Consider the following 13,990-nt stretch of genomic DNA (forward strand, 5'->3'; position numbering starts at 1 on the left):
TGAAAAGCGAAAGTATTATATGAAAACCAAAATTACCGCTTGTTGTTGATTTGTTTCGGATGGGTAATCTCTTCAGTCGTCAGTCACACCAATATCCGGAACCCGAGATATAAATGGAATTTTAAATCATCATCAGATATCGAATTGGAGCTGAGCCATTCTACCGCTGGCAGCCTGCTCATGGGTCAAACATCCTGGTCACTGATAAATCTCGAGAATTTGAAAAGGTACATCGATATCATTGACGTAGGTTTAACCAAACTATGGATCTAATTATTATGGTATTCGAATTGAAACCTCATTCCAAATATTTTAAGCAACAAAATATTTGAGTTCGTTTTAATTATTATTCTACATTTTCCAAATATAATTTAAATGTTCCTCTACAAGTGTAATTCCAATTGGAATGTCCTTGGGCAGCAGGACAATAATAATTATAGAAGCGAATGCGTAACGCAGTCAAGTGCTTAGAAATGGGATAGCAACAAAAACACACTTTATTTCCGTTTGCTGCCACAATGACGACACGCACACATCTATGCACACACCCACACACTCACTGAACACAAACACACATACACTTACAGTTAGTGCGATGGACACATTGGGAATGGCCTGTTTAAATATGCAATTTCAATTTCCGAAAAACACAAAACGCGTGCAACACGCAGAGGATTCACAGCTCAGGATTTCACTGGATGGAAATGGCAATGTGCCGGGGGTGGTGGAGAAAGTGAGGGGGAAAAGCGGAAAACCGGTGGCGATTGGGATTGGGATGTAAAATTTGATGTTGGATGTTACCAGGCAATCGGAAATGGCGGATTTGAGCGGCGGTTGGGCGATGGCCGCATGTTTAATTGGACGCAATTGAAACTAAACTAGCGTAAAATAGAAATAAAAACACAAATAGAATTGCTGCTTGCGGCCATATGGCACTATGGCCCATACAAATTCATTCGTTTCGTTTCGTATAAAAATTAATTACAAATTAATTTACCATAAATTGCAAAAGCGCGCGCCACTCTCTGGATTGTTTGGTCAGTCGAGTGGCCCGAAGTCGCCCAAACGCATTACGAGTGCGATTTTGTGGCGCCCCAAAAGTCGGTGGCGAGTGCCTCCTAAACTCATACATACATAAAACGACTGTTCATTAGCGCCCCTCCGAATGGGAGCACAGTGGTCACTCGATTTAAAGGGGAATTAATTCAAGCAATCGGTGGCGGGTTTACTGATTTCCGTTCATTTAACGCTGCAAATTACTAGCCAGTTGAGGAATGTGTTTCCAATACAGTGGCATGCATCAGCAAAAGAATTTTATCACAGAAAAATAAACAAAAAATACGTATACTTGAAAATCTCTATAATTGATTTATGAGAATATAGGTCTCTTGTTCGGTTTTTCGTCTAAAACCTGGCCAAAAAAAAAACAAAAAGCCATATGACCGACTGTTTTGTAAAGCTGGAACGCAATATTAACGTTCTGTAACATTTTTGGGACAATGCAGCAAATTGAAATTTTTTGCAATTTTTCCATTTTTTATAAGGGGTAACATCATCAAAATTTACGAAAAATGGGTAAAAATTAGGTTTTCCAATTTTGGGCACTATTCGATTGGAAATTTTGTCACGAGTTCAATGAGCCATGACATTCCAAATTTGGACCATTATTTTCGAAGTTTTGGCAAAAAAAACTGATATTTTTTGGCTGAAAATCAAAAATTAACATTTCGTAAGAAAGCGGGTTTCACAGTCAGGTTTTCAGCTGTAAAATTGTCGGAACAAGCCGCAACGCGAAATGCCTTACTGTTTTTTGAAGCTGAAAAGCCAAGCTAACGACCTGTGTCATTGTTGAGATAATTCGGAAAAGTTCGATATTTAGCCATTTTTCGATTTTTTATAAGGGGTAACATCATCAAAATTTACGAAAAATGGGTAAAAATTAGGTTTTCCAATTTTGGGCACTATTCGATTGGAAATTTTGTCACGAGTTCAATGAGCCATGACATTCCACATTTGGACCATTATTTTCGAAGTTTTGGCAAAAAAACTGATATTTTTTGGCTGAAATCAGGGGACACCTTCATTAGACTATAAACCAGGCAAAGAGAAGATGCAGAACGCTACTAATGATCAGTTACATTCCGCAATATAGCTTCTCCAAATAAACGCATTATATTTAAGTGGAAAATTGGAATTAGAAGCCAAAAGCACTTAACTGATGTATATGATATTTCCCTGATAGCCACATTAAACGGTCGAAAGCAATGCTTTTTTACTGCCCTCGATTTTTGGCATTGTTTGTGCGGATGCAGCAGCCTTGGGCAAAATAGAGGGGAACGGGGCATTGAGGCATCAACCGCATTTTACGAAATGCGGTCAGAAAGACTAATTATGCTAAACGCGAAAGCCGCAACAACCAGTTAGCCATGGCCAAAATCCGCCCGCTACTTTTTTCCGCCGCTGCAGTTGTTACTCGATGTTCTGTATTTGAATTTTTTCTTCGTGATGCGATAAACCAAAAATTTTGCACGATATTTCAATTAAATTGGCATGCCGATGGCCATGCATATGTAATGCATTATGATTTTGGCCACATTTTAGCTGCATTTTCAGTACGCAGTGCCACGCCTTCCAGCGAAAGTTTTAGCATTTCACAAAAAGCGATGGGCGGAGTAAGGCCGCACATGTAAATAACAGCAAAAGTTTTAATTAAATTTTAAATACAAGTTAATTTTTGTGTATTCTCACGCTCGACACGGACACGCACACACACATACACTCCCTCACTTCTGGCAAATCCATTTTATTTAACTTTGTCTATTATTTATCTTTGTGTATGCGCATCGCGCTGAAAATGAGTTATAAATATTTAGTTGTAATTCTTGTTTAGTTTGCACTGTTTGCGGCCTTAAAATCGAAATTAATATTCATGAGCCAGCGGCGCGACCGCTTCAAATTTTAATTAGAAATAAATAATTCCAGCACTTGTTGCTCTGCATCTCCACAGCTCCGCACATTGCCATTCATAATCCGCATCGCATTCAGGTGATTTGCAAGTAATCATGTTGTGCATTTCCAGGCCACACAACGCATATTGATGTCAAAGCCCAAAGCCCCACGCCCAACGCCCATTTGCGAATCCTATTCTCCGATCCTGTTTCCAATTCCTGCTTCTTTTCCAGTAATAAACGTGCGTAATCAAGCCATGGCCAGCTATATCTGTCTGCATGTCTGAGGCACACAACAAAGGCCGAAGCCGGTGCACATATGTGGCACTGAGAAACAAACCCATTCATTGCCACGTCAACGAGTCGTATACGTTATCGAAACTATTTGCATAGCATACTTTTGGGGGCAAGGGCAGATAGCTGCAGCTTAGCTTGCAATCGCCGTCAAAGTTTGATTATATATTTTGAAGCTAAATAAAAACCAAATTTTCTGATTGTTATGTATATTTTTTACAGTGTATGCGCTGGCACCTGCCTTCCCCTTTTGCCGGGTGTAATATTTGATTTTGATTGAAGTGCAGTCAGGCATGTGCGGCCAAGGAAAAATCGCACGAGACCTTCTGCCTGTTGCCTATTCAGGACCTGTCAGTCCCGAGTCCCGAGTCCGTAGTCCGGAGTTCAAGACGAACGCATAATGAGTGCCAGCCAAAGCCGGAGAGACGGGCTGCACAAAAAAAAAGCAGGAAAAAAAGCAGAAAATGCATTATAATGCCGCCTGCCAACCGACATGAACGTGAGCGAACGCCTCCGGTTCCCGTCCCTGAGTCCTCCTGGGACTCCATTTAAGCTACGTGACTAACAGGCCAGGACTGCAGCCAAGGATGCGTGGCAATCGGTTCACAGACATCCCAAAAACCGAGTCCGAGTATGTGATGTTTTCCCTCATTGACTTCATTGATTGGTTGCTAATTCTCGAATAGGAATGCCATCGTTATTGCGTTAATAAATGAAAGCATTTAACACAATTAAATTGCAGACTTTCTATGTATGAGTTCCATAACTTTAGCGCTTAGTCAGAGGAACTAGTTCGCTGGGGAACGCGGCACTAGGCACTAGGGGAACCCTTTTGCCCAGCTGACAGACATCCTCCGCCTGCACCCAAAACACGTTGAGCTCCTTTCAGCCCGGAGCTAAGCCATCTCAGACTTGGATTCGGACTGCGATCCCGCATCGCACTGTTCCCCCTCGCGTTTCCCCTTCGATAGCTGCGGCTGCCGCTGCTCCTGCTGCTGCACTTCTTCAGCTTCGACTTTCTCCACTTTTTATACGCCAGGCAATTTTATGGGCTGCATAAATCAGAGATGCCCCCGCCAAAGCCACCAAGTCGTCTGTGGGCGTGGCAGGCAATTTATACATGACGACGTTATTATTTGCCTGCCACCCAGCTCGCCCACCGAAAACTATATACATACGTATATATAGTTTAGGCCTTGGTAATTGCCGACACTCGCTGCGCATGAAAATTTAAAACGCAACAAATGAAAGAAAATGTTTCGACTTTTTTCAGCATTTCTTTTTTTTTTAATTTTTTGCACCCTACACATTTCCAAGTGGCTTTCTGGTTTTGACTGCGAATTAAGGATGGGGAAAAAGGGACGAGGGGAGGGGGCAATGGGCGAAGGACGAAGGACGAGGCCGGCTCTCTGGGCCACAATTTGTTTTGGCCCGTTTTTATTTGCCTGTCTGAAGCTGGCGCTGCGAAGAAAAAAACATTTAGGCAACTTGGCCCTTTGAAGGCTCGTGGTCATAAATTCCGTTCTCACCACATTTTCCCAGCCGCCTTTCCCAGCGAGTCCTGCGTTTTTCATTTATTCGTTTTCCTTGCCGCTTTTTTGTTTGCCATTGGCAAGGGGCCGGCACAAACATTTTCGTCTGCCAAGGTGCAAAAAACTGTGGCAGCATCAAGAGTCAGCCAAGGCAGCTAAAAAATAAATTCCGTCAAGAAAAAGTCGAGCATTAAATGCTCTGCTCTGATGGGGACACTTTTATGGACTATTATAAAAAAAAATGGTAAAAATAAGACAACTATAAAAATAGTTATTCATGAAGTTTCAAAAAAAATATGTTCGATAAGCCTTCAATTAATTTAGGAAAGCCTTGTAAATGTATGTTGAATATAACAATTTGACACACATATTGCAACAGGCTGCATGAAAGTAGCTCCATCTGGATCGCTATGTCCTCACAGAGAAAACCGAAACAAAGCATATTTCTAAGTTGACTTTGGCTTGGTCCTTCCTTTTGGTTTTGGCCCCCGCTTTCTTGCTCTTTTTTGGCTGAGAATGGGACTGCGATAGAAGGGAAATAAGGAATCTAAAATGATAATAAAATATTCATATTAATCTGCTTGGCTCATAAAATATTCAGCTGCGTAATTGTTGGCATTACCTTCGAGTCGAGATCCGGGGCAGCCAGCTATGACGACAGTCGTGCCGGGAGTGCCATCATCATCATCTCCCCGGCCGCCCGCAGAGGAAATGCCAGGGAAAATCTTACAAGTTTTGTAATTTACACCTGGCTGCTCACCTGGCATTTTCCCCTCCAATTTCCCCCGACTAAAAAGTACCATGTCCAAAAATTTGCTTTAAGGAAGAAATCACTGGTGAAAGTGTGTCAATGGGAGCGTACAACAAACAAACGTAATAATTCCACATGTTAGATTTGAAAAAACATACTTGTACAAATACTCCAACGGATATTAAATCCTGAAAAAAATATAGCATCAAATAAAATAAATCAATACGCTATTATGTAAATATCTTTGCAAGGGATGATTAAATAAAAACGCTTTATGGACGAACTCAAAGGAGAAAGCGCCTCAAAGGATGAGTTGAATAAACAAAGGAAAATCGAGCAAGCGAAACCAATGCCAGTCATCGGCAATCCCATTAAGCTATTCATAATTGCTCATAATTTTGGTTGATTTCATTAGCATATGTAACATTTTAATTTGATGTGGGAAGCCGCCGCTCGCCGGCCCCGCCCCTCCTCTCACTTGTACCGCCCCCGCACCCACACAAGCGCACACATTCCGCACCCGCAAAACGCATATGCATAATCAATGGAGCCTCATTAACCTGTCGCTCTATGGTGTGCGTGTGTGTGTGCCTGTGTGTAGGTGTATGTGTATGCGTGTGTGTGTGTGTTATTGTTGTTGCCCGTTAATTACGCAACCCATAAAATATATATTGCTTCTCATCGCGTTTTACATCAGAATGACGTCGATTAACACCTCATAAATGCGTGTGTCTGTGTGTGTAAAACCTGTTAATTGGTTTAACGTTATAAAATTGAAACCGCCGACGTTGTTGTCGGAAGTCGGAAGCCGATGCGGCGTATGCGTAATATATTTGTGAACCGCCGGGAAACGTTGACTTCCCCCTGGCACTTCCTTTCGTGATGATGAACCGAACGTGTTCCCAGCGCTAAAATCGTTTTAAATCACATAATTTCATATATATATATACATATGTAACATCAACTAATATCCTTTCTGCTATGCAACATTATTCGTATAGCATTGCTGTCATTTCAAAGAGATTTCATTGAGTGGAACATATCGGAGTATTAATAATAATGCATTACCTATACTGGCAGCCAACGAAAAAAAAATACAAGCTGAACCAAGAGAACCGCACACATGCATTTAGTGGCTTGTGTTAATTATGACATTTACCCTCCAATTTTCCTATTCCCGCCCTTCGAGCACAGCCCACATATACATACATATGTATATATTCATATCGTTTTGGAAACGGATACAGCTGTGGCTTTAATTTGATCTGATTCCAATAATAATTCATAATTGACTTAATAATGGACTCGATATTAATGTTAATTAAGCCCGAACGCAGGGCAATTAGTTCTGGGCCCAGAAACTAGCAGCTTTGCAAGTTGAGGCCAAGACAAAGCCTCAAGTTATCCATGCAAATGCATGACTTTGTTCAGCATTTCCGCTGCACATAGACACATATGAACAAAAATTGAAACATGAAATTGTTGGGCATGAGACTTCAGCTCAATGTGCGAGGTTTGCTCGAGAACAATTGCAATTTTGTTGTGGAAAGCATTATATAATGAAATAAATTCGCATTAGATTTACAAACAATACCGAAAGTGTATAGAGAACTTAAGTAGCCAACTGGTTATTTGCTTTTACATTTCTAACAATTTGATGCTCCTGCCATGACAATATCAGACCGAATTACAAAGAAGTCCATGGCAACCCCTCGATTTCCGACTGACCATCTGACTATGTCAACTGGCCGCCCAATATTGCCGCCTCCTTTATCCCGAACATCGCATCTTTATGAAGCTGAAGACAAAATTGTGTTGCATCGTTAGTCTAATTGCATTTTGCCAGGCGACAGTAACAACAGAATCGTGTTCTGCTCAACAGTTGCCCAGACACACACGATAGATATATACATACAGAGATATATCGAATCACTACATCCACATACATCCAAATACATACACAACATATTTATATATATATAAATATATGTATGCCTCTATGCAGGCATGCGTGAATGTTGCAGGACACGTAGTCCTTGTAGTCCTGCAAAGGCTGACGGCTGATGCCATTTTTTGGTTATTAAGACGATACGACTTATACCCACTGCACTGTCATCGTCACACAGATACACACTCACACATGGACACACAGAAACCACACACACACACACACACAGGCACGCTCATGTAATAACTAGTAATTTTGCAACGTTTATGGAAGATGTAGGAGGTCCAACTTTTGACTCTTGATTTCTCTGGCCCAAATGAACCTGACCAACTTGCAACGGCAACAACCGAGCATAACTGGCATTTAGGTAATCGATTGCCATTAGTCATTGGACTAAGAAATACCCTGTGGTTAAATATACCATTCGATATGTATAACCCTTGTTGTTACTGCCTCTAAACTAAGCCACTGAAATATTCTGTATACTAATATAAAAAAAAATATTAATATACTTGAAATGTGGCTTCCAGCACTTGAGCTTTTGAAGTGCCGAGTGCCGAATGGCTACCCTCTGCCCACCGAAGTGTGGCCCGCAAATGTGTCGCATTCAAATGAACCAAAACTGAATTGTGTCTGAGCCATCGCCCCCCTTATCGCACCCCTTGCCGCACGCCACTGGCCACTGAAATCCTGTTGGCACATTTCGTTGTAGATTTTTGATATTTTCATTACGTGCATCTGCCAGTTACGCCTCATTGTGTGGGTGTACACTCACTGTATGTGCACCGTATATGTATGTGCACACATACGCATAAATGGGTCGGGGGTTAAGGAGTACATAGAATGTCGTACATGTGTCCTGGCCTTGGTTAGTTCCATTCTGCCCGGATTTCAGTCGCTTAATCTCTGCTGACATTTGGTGAAACAGCAGCAGCAGCAGCAGCCCCAGTGAAAAGATACAGATAGAGAGCGGCCCTGTAGCTTTACAAGCTTATGAATGCGAAAACAACAAGAGGATGTGCAAATCTACAACTCAACGGGGGGTCTTTTCTTTTGCCAAGCAGCCTCATCATCCATCTGAGCCCTTTTCATGGGCCAAATAGTTGGGTAAGTGCTGGTTGTCCTTGTTGAATGTTTCCTTAATAGTACGCTAAGTTTCAAACATTATTTTATTTTTATTATTATTTCCAAATGTTATTAACAGTAACTATATTCAAAAGTTATCAACATTATTATTTCTCGCACAGATCAGTAAAGGCCTTTGGTTGTTTTGCTATCCACATATCCGCAAACTATCAGTTCTGTGTCTCTTCTGTAGTCTTCTGTATAAATGTTTTTAACACTAAAATCTTTTGAATACCCATGCTCTTCTCACTCCAGCGTCTTCTTTGTAAATTTAATTAACTCATAATTTTCTTCACGATCCAAGATGTATGCTCCATAAAATATTCTCTTGCCTTTTTTCATTTCGTTGGTAGTTTCTTCCAAATACGTTTTCTCCACAGCTCATTCTATTTTCCTTGCATATGTGATTTGACTTGGATTGATTCTTTCTCACTTCTGAACTCTCATCCTCCACTCCACCCACTATTCATCTAAGACGATCTTATAGTGTAAATTTCCTTGTTGCGCAGCAACTGGATCCTGGGCACCGTGCGCCAGAAGAGATAGGCACCACGGTTTTGGCCACCGCGAGCGTAGAGATCCGCGAGGCAGTCGACCCAGTGGTTGTATAGCGGCATGCTCGGTGGCTCACATGCGGTCAGTGGTGCTCCGGTTCCGGCCATGCAGGCGCAGGTCACCTCCAGAGGATAGGCCACTAGGCTAGCCATCATCTGAATTACCACGGTGTTGTACTGATGCTGGAGATCGCTCATTGGCAGGAGACGACGGCACAGGTGACTCAGAGCGCTCGTGATGAAAAGGACGCTCCACTCGCCCAAAAGGCGTGGCACCATGCCCGCAAACAGTCCTGCACATCCCTCCCGTTGCGCAACAATCATCAGGCTGCCAACGAGTCCCTCGTAGACGTGTTCCCGTCCCACAAACTGGGCTATCTGGCGCACCATAACCACGTAAAAGGGATGTGTTATAACCACTACGGTGGCCAGACGCAAGCTGTTCCTTGTCAGATTCCACAAGAACTCCTTGAAGCTCAGTCCCTCCTCGGGGCCTCTCTTGTAGGGTGCAAAGTGCAAGGCAGTCAGTAGAAGATCGCCAAGCAAATAGTCTACTATGCTGGCGGCCAGGCGAGCGGTCAACCCGCGATACATTCCCGTGTAGCCATCTCTATTCTGAATGTGCTGCACATACTCATGGACACTGGGTAAAAAGAGGCGTGGCCGCCGTTGAAACAGTCGCATAAGGAAGGGCTTCGCCTGGAGCGGCTCATGGCCCAGTTGGATAAGAACCTTGGCCATTTCGTACGGATACAGCAGGGCGTTGTAGGCCACTCTTAGGCAAAAGCGCACCATCTGATTTGGTCTGCGATGATCTTGAATTTGATTGGATGGATGTGATGATGCAACAACCAACTCTGATCCCTGACAGTTTTCCTCCGGGCTGATCCCCAACTGATCCCGATCAGCTGGCTGCTGCTGGTTGGCCGGCCTCATCGAACGGGAAGTGTCCACTGCCAGCTCCACCACCATCGTCCCAGCTCTTTCATGCTGCACCGCTAACGGTGGTGGGGTGGGGCGTCGCATCCGTACACTGTTGTCTGCATCGCCACCACCTAGCCCCAATCCCTCTGACTGGCCGTCGCGACTATTGTACTCCCGGTGGGCCATTATCAAATCGTTTTCTTGATATCTCAATTTCAATTCGCCAAAAGCAAAGAACTCGAATTTAGTTGAAAAACTGATGATCGAACCGAATGCCGTTTCAGTTCGAATATACTGATTTTTCATAGGAGACCCTCTGCCTCAGAGAATTTGACATTTGACATTGTATCCAAGGCTGGCTAGATTTTTTAATATTATTTAAAGAATTCCATTGAAATAAATTGTTATTCATTGGGTTAATCTTTCCAATGCCATCTGCCCGATTCGTACCCCAAGTTGCGCTTTTCTTCTCCACTTGATAACAAATCGCGGAAAATGGCAGCTCACACTCGCCCCCATTGATTTCCTCCCCTGCCGACGGCTCTCACTTACTTTTGTAACATGAAATTTCAATTAGGCTGACCCCGCAGCCCTTTTGCTGTTTTTCTGGTCAATTAAATGCAACCATATTGGCTGCTCCTGCACTCTGCAGCTTCATCGCTGCCATGCCCTTTGCACTTCCCGTCAGATTGCATTTTATTCATTGCAAGCCGTTAAAACCTAGTGCCAATTTCGAACAAAATGCACAGAATGCTTAAAACTCAGTAACGAAAATATGAAATGAAAATATATGGCTAGTCATAAATATAGCCGAATTAAAACCATCACTCATTCGATTCAAAAAAGCTTAGCAGCAATTCCGATAATGAAGGGCTAACATTTTACAACGCCTATATTACACAGTAATAAATTTGATTGTTCACCAAAACGACCTTCAACCCGGCGAAGAATAATTAATTCCCAATGCATATGATTATCGGATGGCCCACAGCAAATTTCCACTCACTTAGATGCCCGGTTCTGTTGAGTCAGTTGGGTTCGGCCTCTGGAGCATGGAAACCAATCACACAACCCAGTGCCCAATTTAACCCTTTTTCCCCCGCCTTAACCCACCAAAACGGCAATCGCATGCAATCCATTCCGACCAAGCGACCGAAAGCAAATGCAACTTATGCGACACGCACAGTTGATTAACAATGTCGCAATTTTTGAACCGAACCGTTGTCGAAATCTTACCCACGGCTAAAGTGCACTTAGAGAAAAAAAGCAATGCAAATGAAATTCATCTCACATACCCTAGTTGTTCGTTGATTGTGTTAAAATAAATTTAGAGCAAGCACTAAATATTAATCCCCAATAAAATGAAAAAAAGCACAAGGTATGTAGCATATTTTCTATGTGTACCACACACCCACTGATCCACTGAACCACTGCACCATTGCACCACTAAGCCACCCATCGCCCTACTCCCCACACACACATCCACACACTGGCACGATTATTGCACATCACTAATTAGTGATGTGTGCGACGCATCGCGCCTAAAATTTCTGACCACCAAAGGGGGAGGTGGGCGGTGGGCGGCATGCAATGGGGGCGGGGTTGGGGATGGTGTAGCCGTTGGCAGAGCGAGACCTGACGTTGACATTCCACTAACAGTGAAATTGTTTTCCAAATCCTAAGCTTGCATGTTAGCCACAAGCAACAACAGCAAGCATCATCCCCAAGGGGGTGGTGGTGCCATTGGGCGGCAGATGAGTGAGTGGGTGGTGGGTCAACCACGAACGGCAGCAGCGAATGAATGGCAATGAATGCGACACTGGATGGCCGGACCAACTGGACGGCAGGCAGTAGAATTTTCAGCGCCATGGCCATGGCCATGCATCACCGATGGCCACCGCCAATAGAGCACCCACTCCTCCCGCTCCAACCACTCACCAACACCACCGCGCTGCAGAGGATCCCACGTTGCGTGTGTGGTAAATAGTGAACTGTTCGCATTTTCCCTGACTCCCTCGCATTGGTAGCTACAGTTCTCTATGCGAAAGGGTTATATCAGCTAATAAATGGTTCGTGGGCACTACCATTAAGTCTTAACAATATTGTCAAGTTATACCAGTGAAATTTAGGATAGCAATACACCTGATTTAAGGGCTATATAGACTTCCACCTTCTGTTTAATTCCTTATTGCATTTACACCTCAGCTTTATTTCATTTTGATAAGAGTACCGCTGGCGATGGCGGTACAGAGTAGTTCTGAGAACACCAACGCTGCCGTCTGGGGATTAAAACTGCCGGATGCAGTGCGGAAATCAAAATGCTATGTCGGCCAGCCATCGGACACAACTGACGAACGGATGGAGTCCACTACCGAGGCCCATTCGACGAAAAAAAAAAAATAAAACACCCGGAAAAAACCCCAAACGATTCGGAATCAAATGGAACTGGGAATGGGAATCGGACGAGGATTCAGGGGCGGTAACAGCAGTTTAAATGGCAACTAATCGCAAAAGGCAGTTGCTGGCTGCTCTTATACAGAGGGAGAAAAAACTATCAATAAGATGCTAATTTAAAATGAATTTTTTCAGAATTTATAATATCTTGTTAGATCTTTTAATTGTCACAACAAGCATTTATCAAATTGCAGATTATTAAAATATAATTTGTTTTTTAAGTCGTTACATTCAAACATATTTGAACTATTTTTTATAGTTTCCCACATTGTTTTTTGATTTTTAATACCGTTTCCATTTTGTTATAATTTTTTCAAAGTGTTCCCTAGCGCATCGGACGTGGCCACGTTTAGATAGCCATGTCGAGGTGTTTGCATAATGAATGAGCCCCAACCAGCGGCAACAACAGCCGCTGACCATCAACTGTGGCTCCCGAATTGGAAAAGTGGGCGGGAAAATGGTGGGGGTGGCTCCGACTTGGTCTCACGCACAAGACAATGAAATCAAACGACAAACGCAAATGTGATCAATTACAGTTTGTGAATTTTAACGGCAAATGGCCAGAAAGCCATTGTTGTGCATTTGCGGTGGGAATGGATGGTGGTGGCGACTCTGGCAGCCAGGGTTACCAACTCCATCTTTGCAGCAGCTGGCCATGCTGCTCCGAACGGCTGCATGGAAATGTTAGTCAGATTCGGAAATTGCGGACATCTCAGTAGTAAAGGGTACGGCAACAAGTCATTATTGTAATTATGTTAATATTCGCCCAATCCCCCAGCCACCGCACACAGGACATTCCGGGGAGAGATTTTGCCCCGGGTAAATGAGAGACTGTGGCATCCAGGAGACTAGAGACTAAACTACTTGATGTCCGCCTGGTCATAAGGCCGGAAGTCTGTCAATTTGCGTATAATTTGTTTACGAGCTTTACACACACACAAGCACACACGCACACAGCTACAAAACGGATACGGAAGCTGGAAATCAGAGCAAGGAAACGTTTTGATTTCATTCAGCTATCTCAGTCTCTTTGAATCTTAAGAAACAGAGGTGGTGAAAATAATAATATATTTTAATATTGGAGCAAAGTACACAAACATATTATTTATATAAAATATATGTACATACATAAATAATACACAAATATTTTAACTGCTGGGCAACTTAATTTGTCCACCACATTATTCACCAATACAATATTCTCATCGTTGAAATACATTTTCCATCTCTGATGCAATTTACTTTATTCTGATATTGTTTTCAAATAATTGCAAACAATTGCTACCATTTTGACCTCAGCTGTGCAACTGTGAGCTTATGACACACTCGTTCTTTGGAATTTTTAGACACTTGAGTGCGTCAGGAGTTCAACGGGTGTGATGCTATGTGGCAAAGTGTACCATATTAAAAATGAAAACATCAACTTAAACATTTAAATCAAACCAAATGCAGTCAAAACT

At 42.8% G+C, this 13,990-nt stretch overlaps 1 protein-coding gene across 1 annotated transcript; it reads right to left on the bottom strand.

The window, feature by feature from the left end:
• Positions 1–8,677: 8,677 nt before the first annotated feature.
• LOC117147314 (mitochondrial carrier homolog 2) lies at positions 8,678–10,387 on the bottom strand. Its single transcript, XM_033314163.1, has one exon. The coding sequence runs from the start codon at positions 10,380–10,382 to the stop codon at positions 9,069–9,071; it is 1,314 nt and encodes a 437-aa protein (XP_033170054.1). The 5' UTR covers positions 10,383–10,387; the 3' UTR covers positions 8,678–9,068.
• Positions 10,388–13,990: the final 3,603 nt, after the last annotated feature.

This window comes from Drosophila mauritiana, chromosome X (genome assembly GCF_004382145.1).
Source record: "Drosophila mauritiana strain mau12 chromosome X, ASM438214v1, whole genome shotgun sequence".
Lineage (NCBI taxonomy): Eukaryota > Metazoa > Arthropoda > Insecta > Diptera > Drosophilidae > Drosophila > Drosophila mauritiana.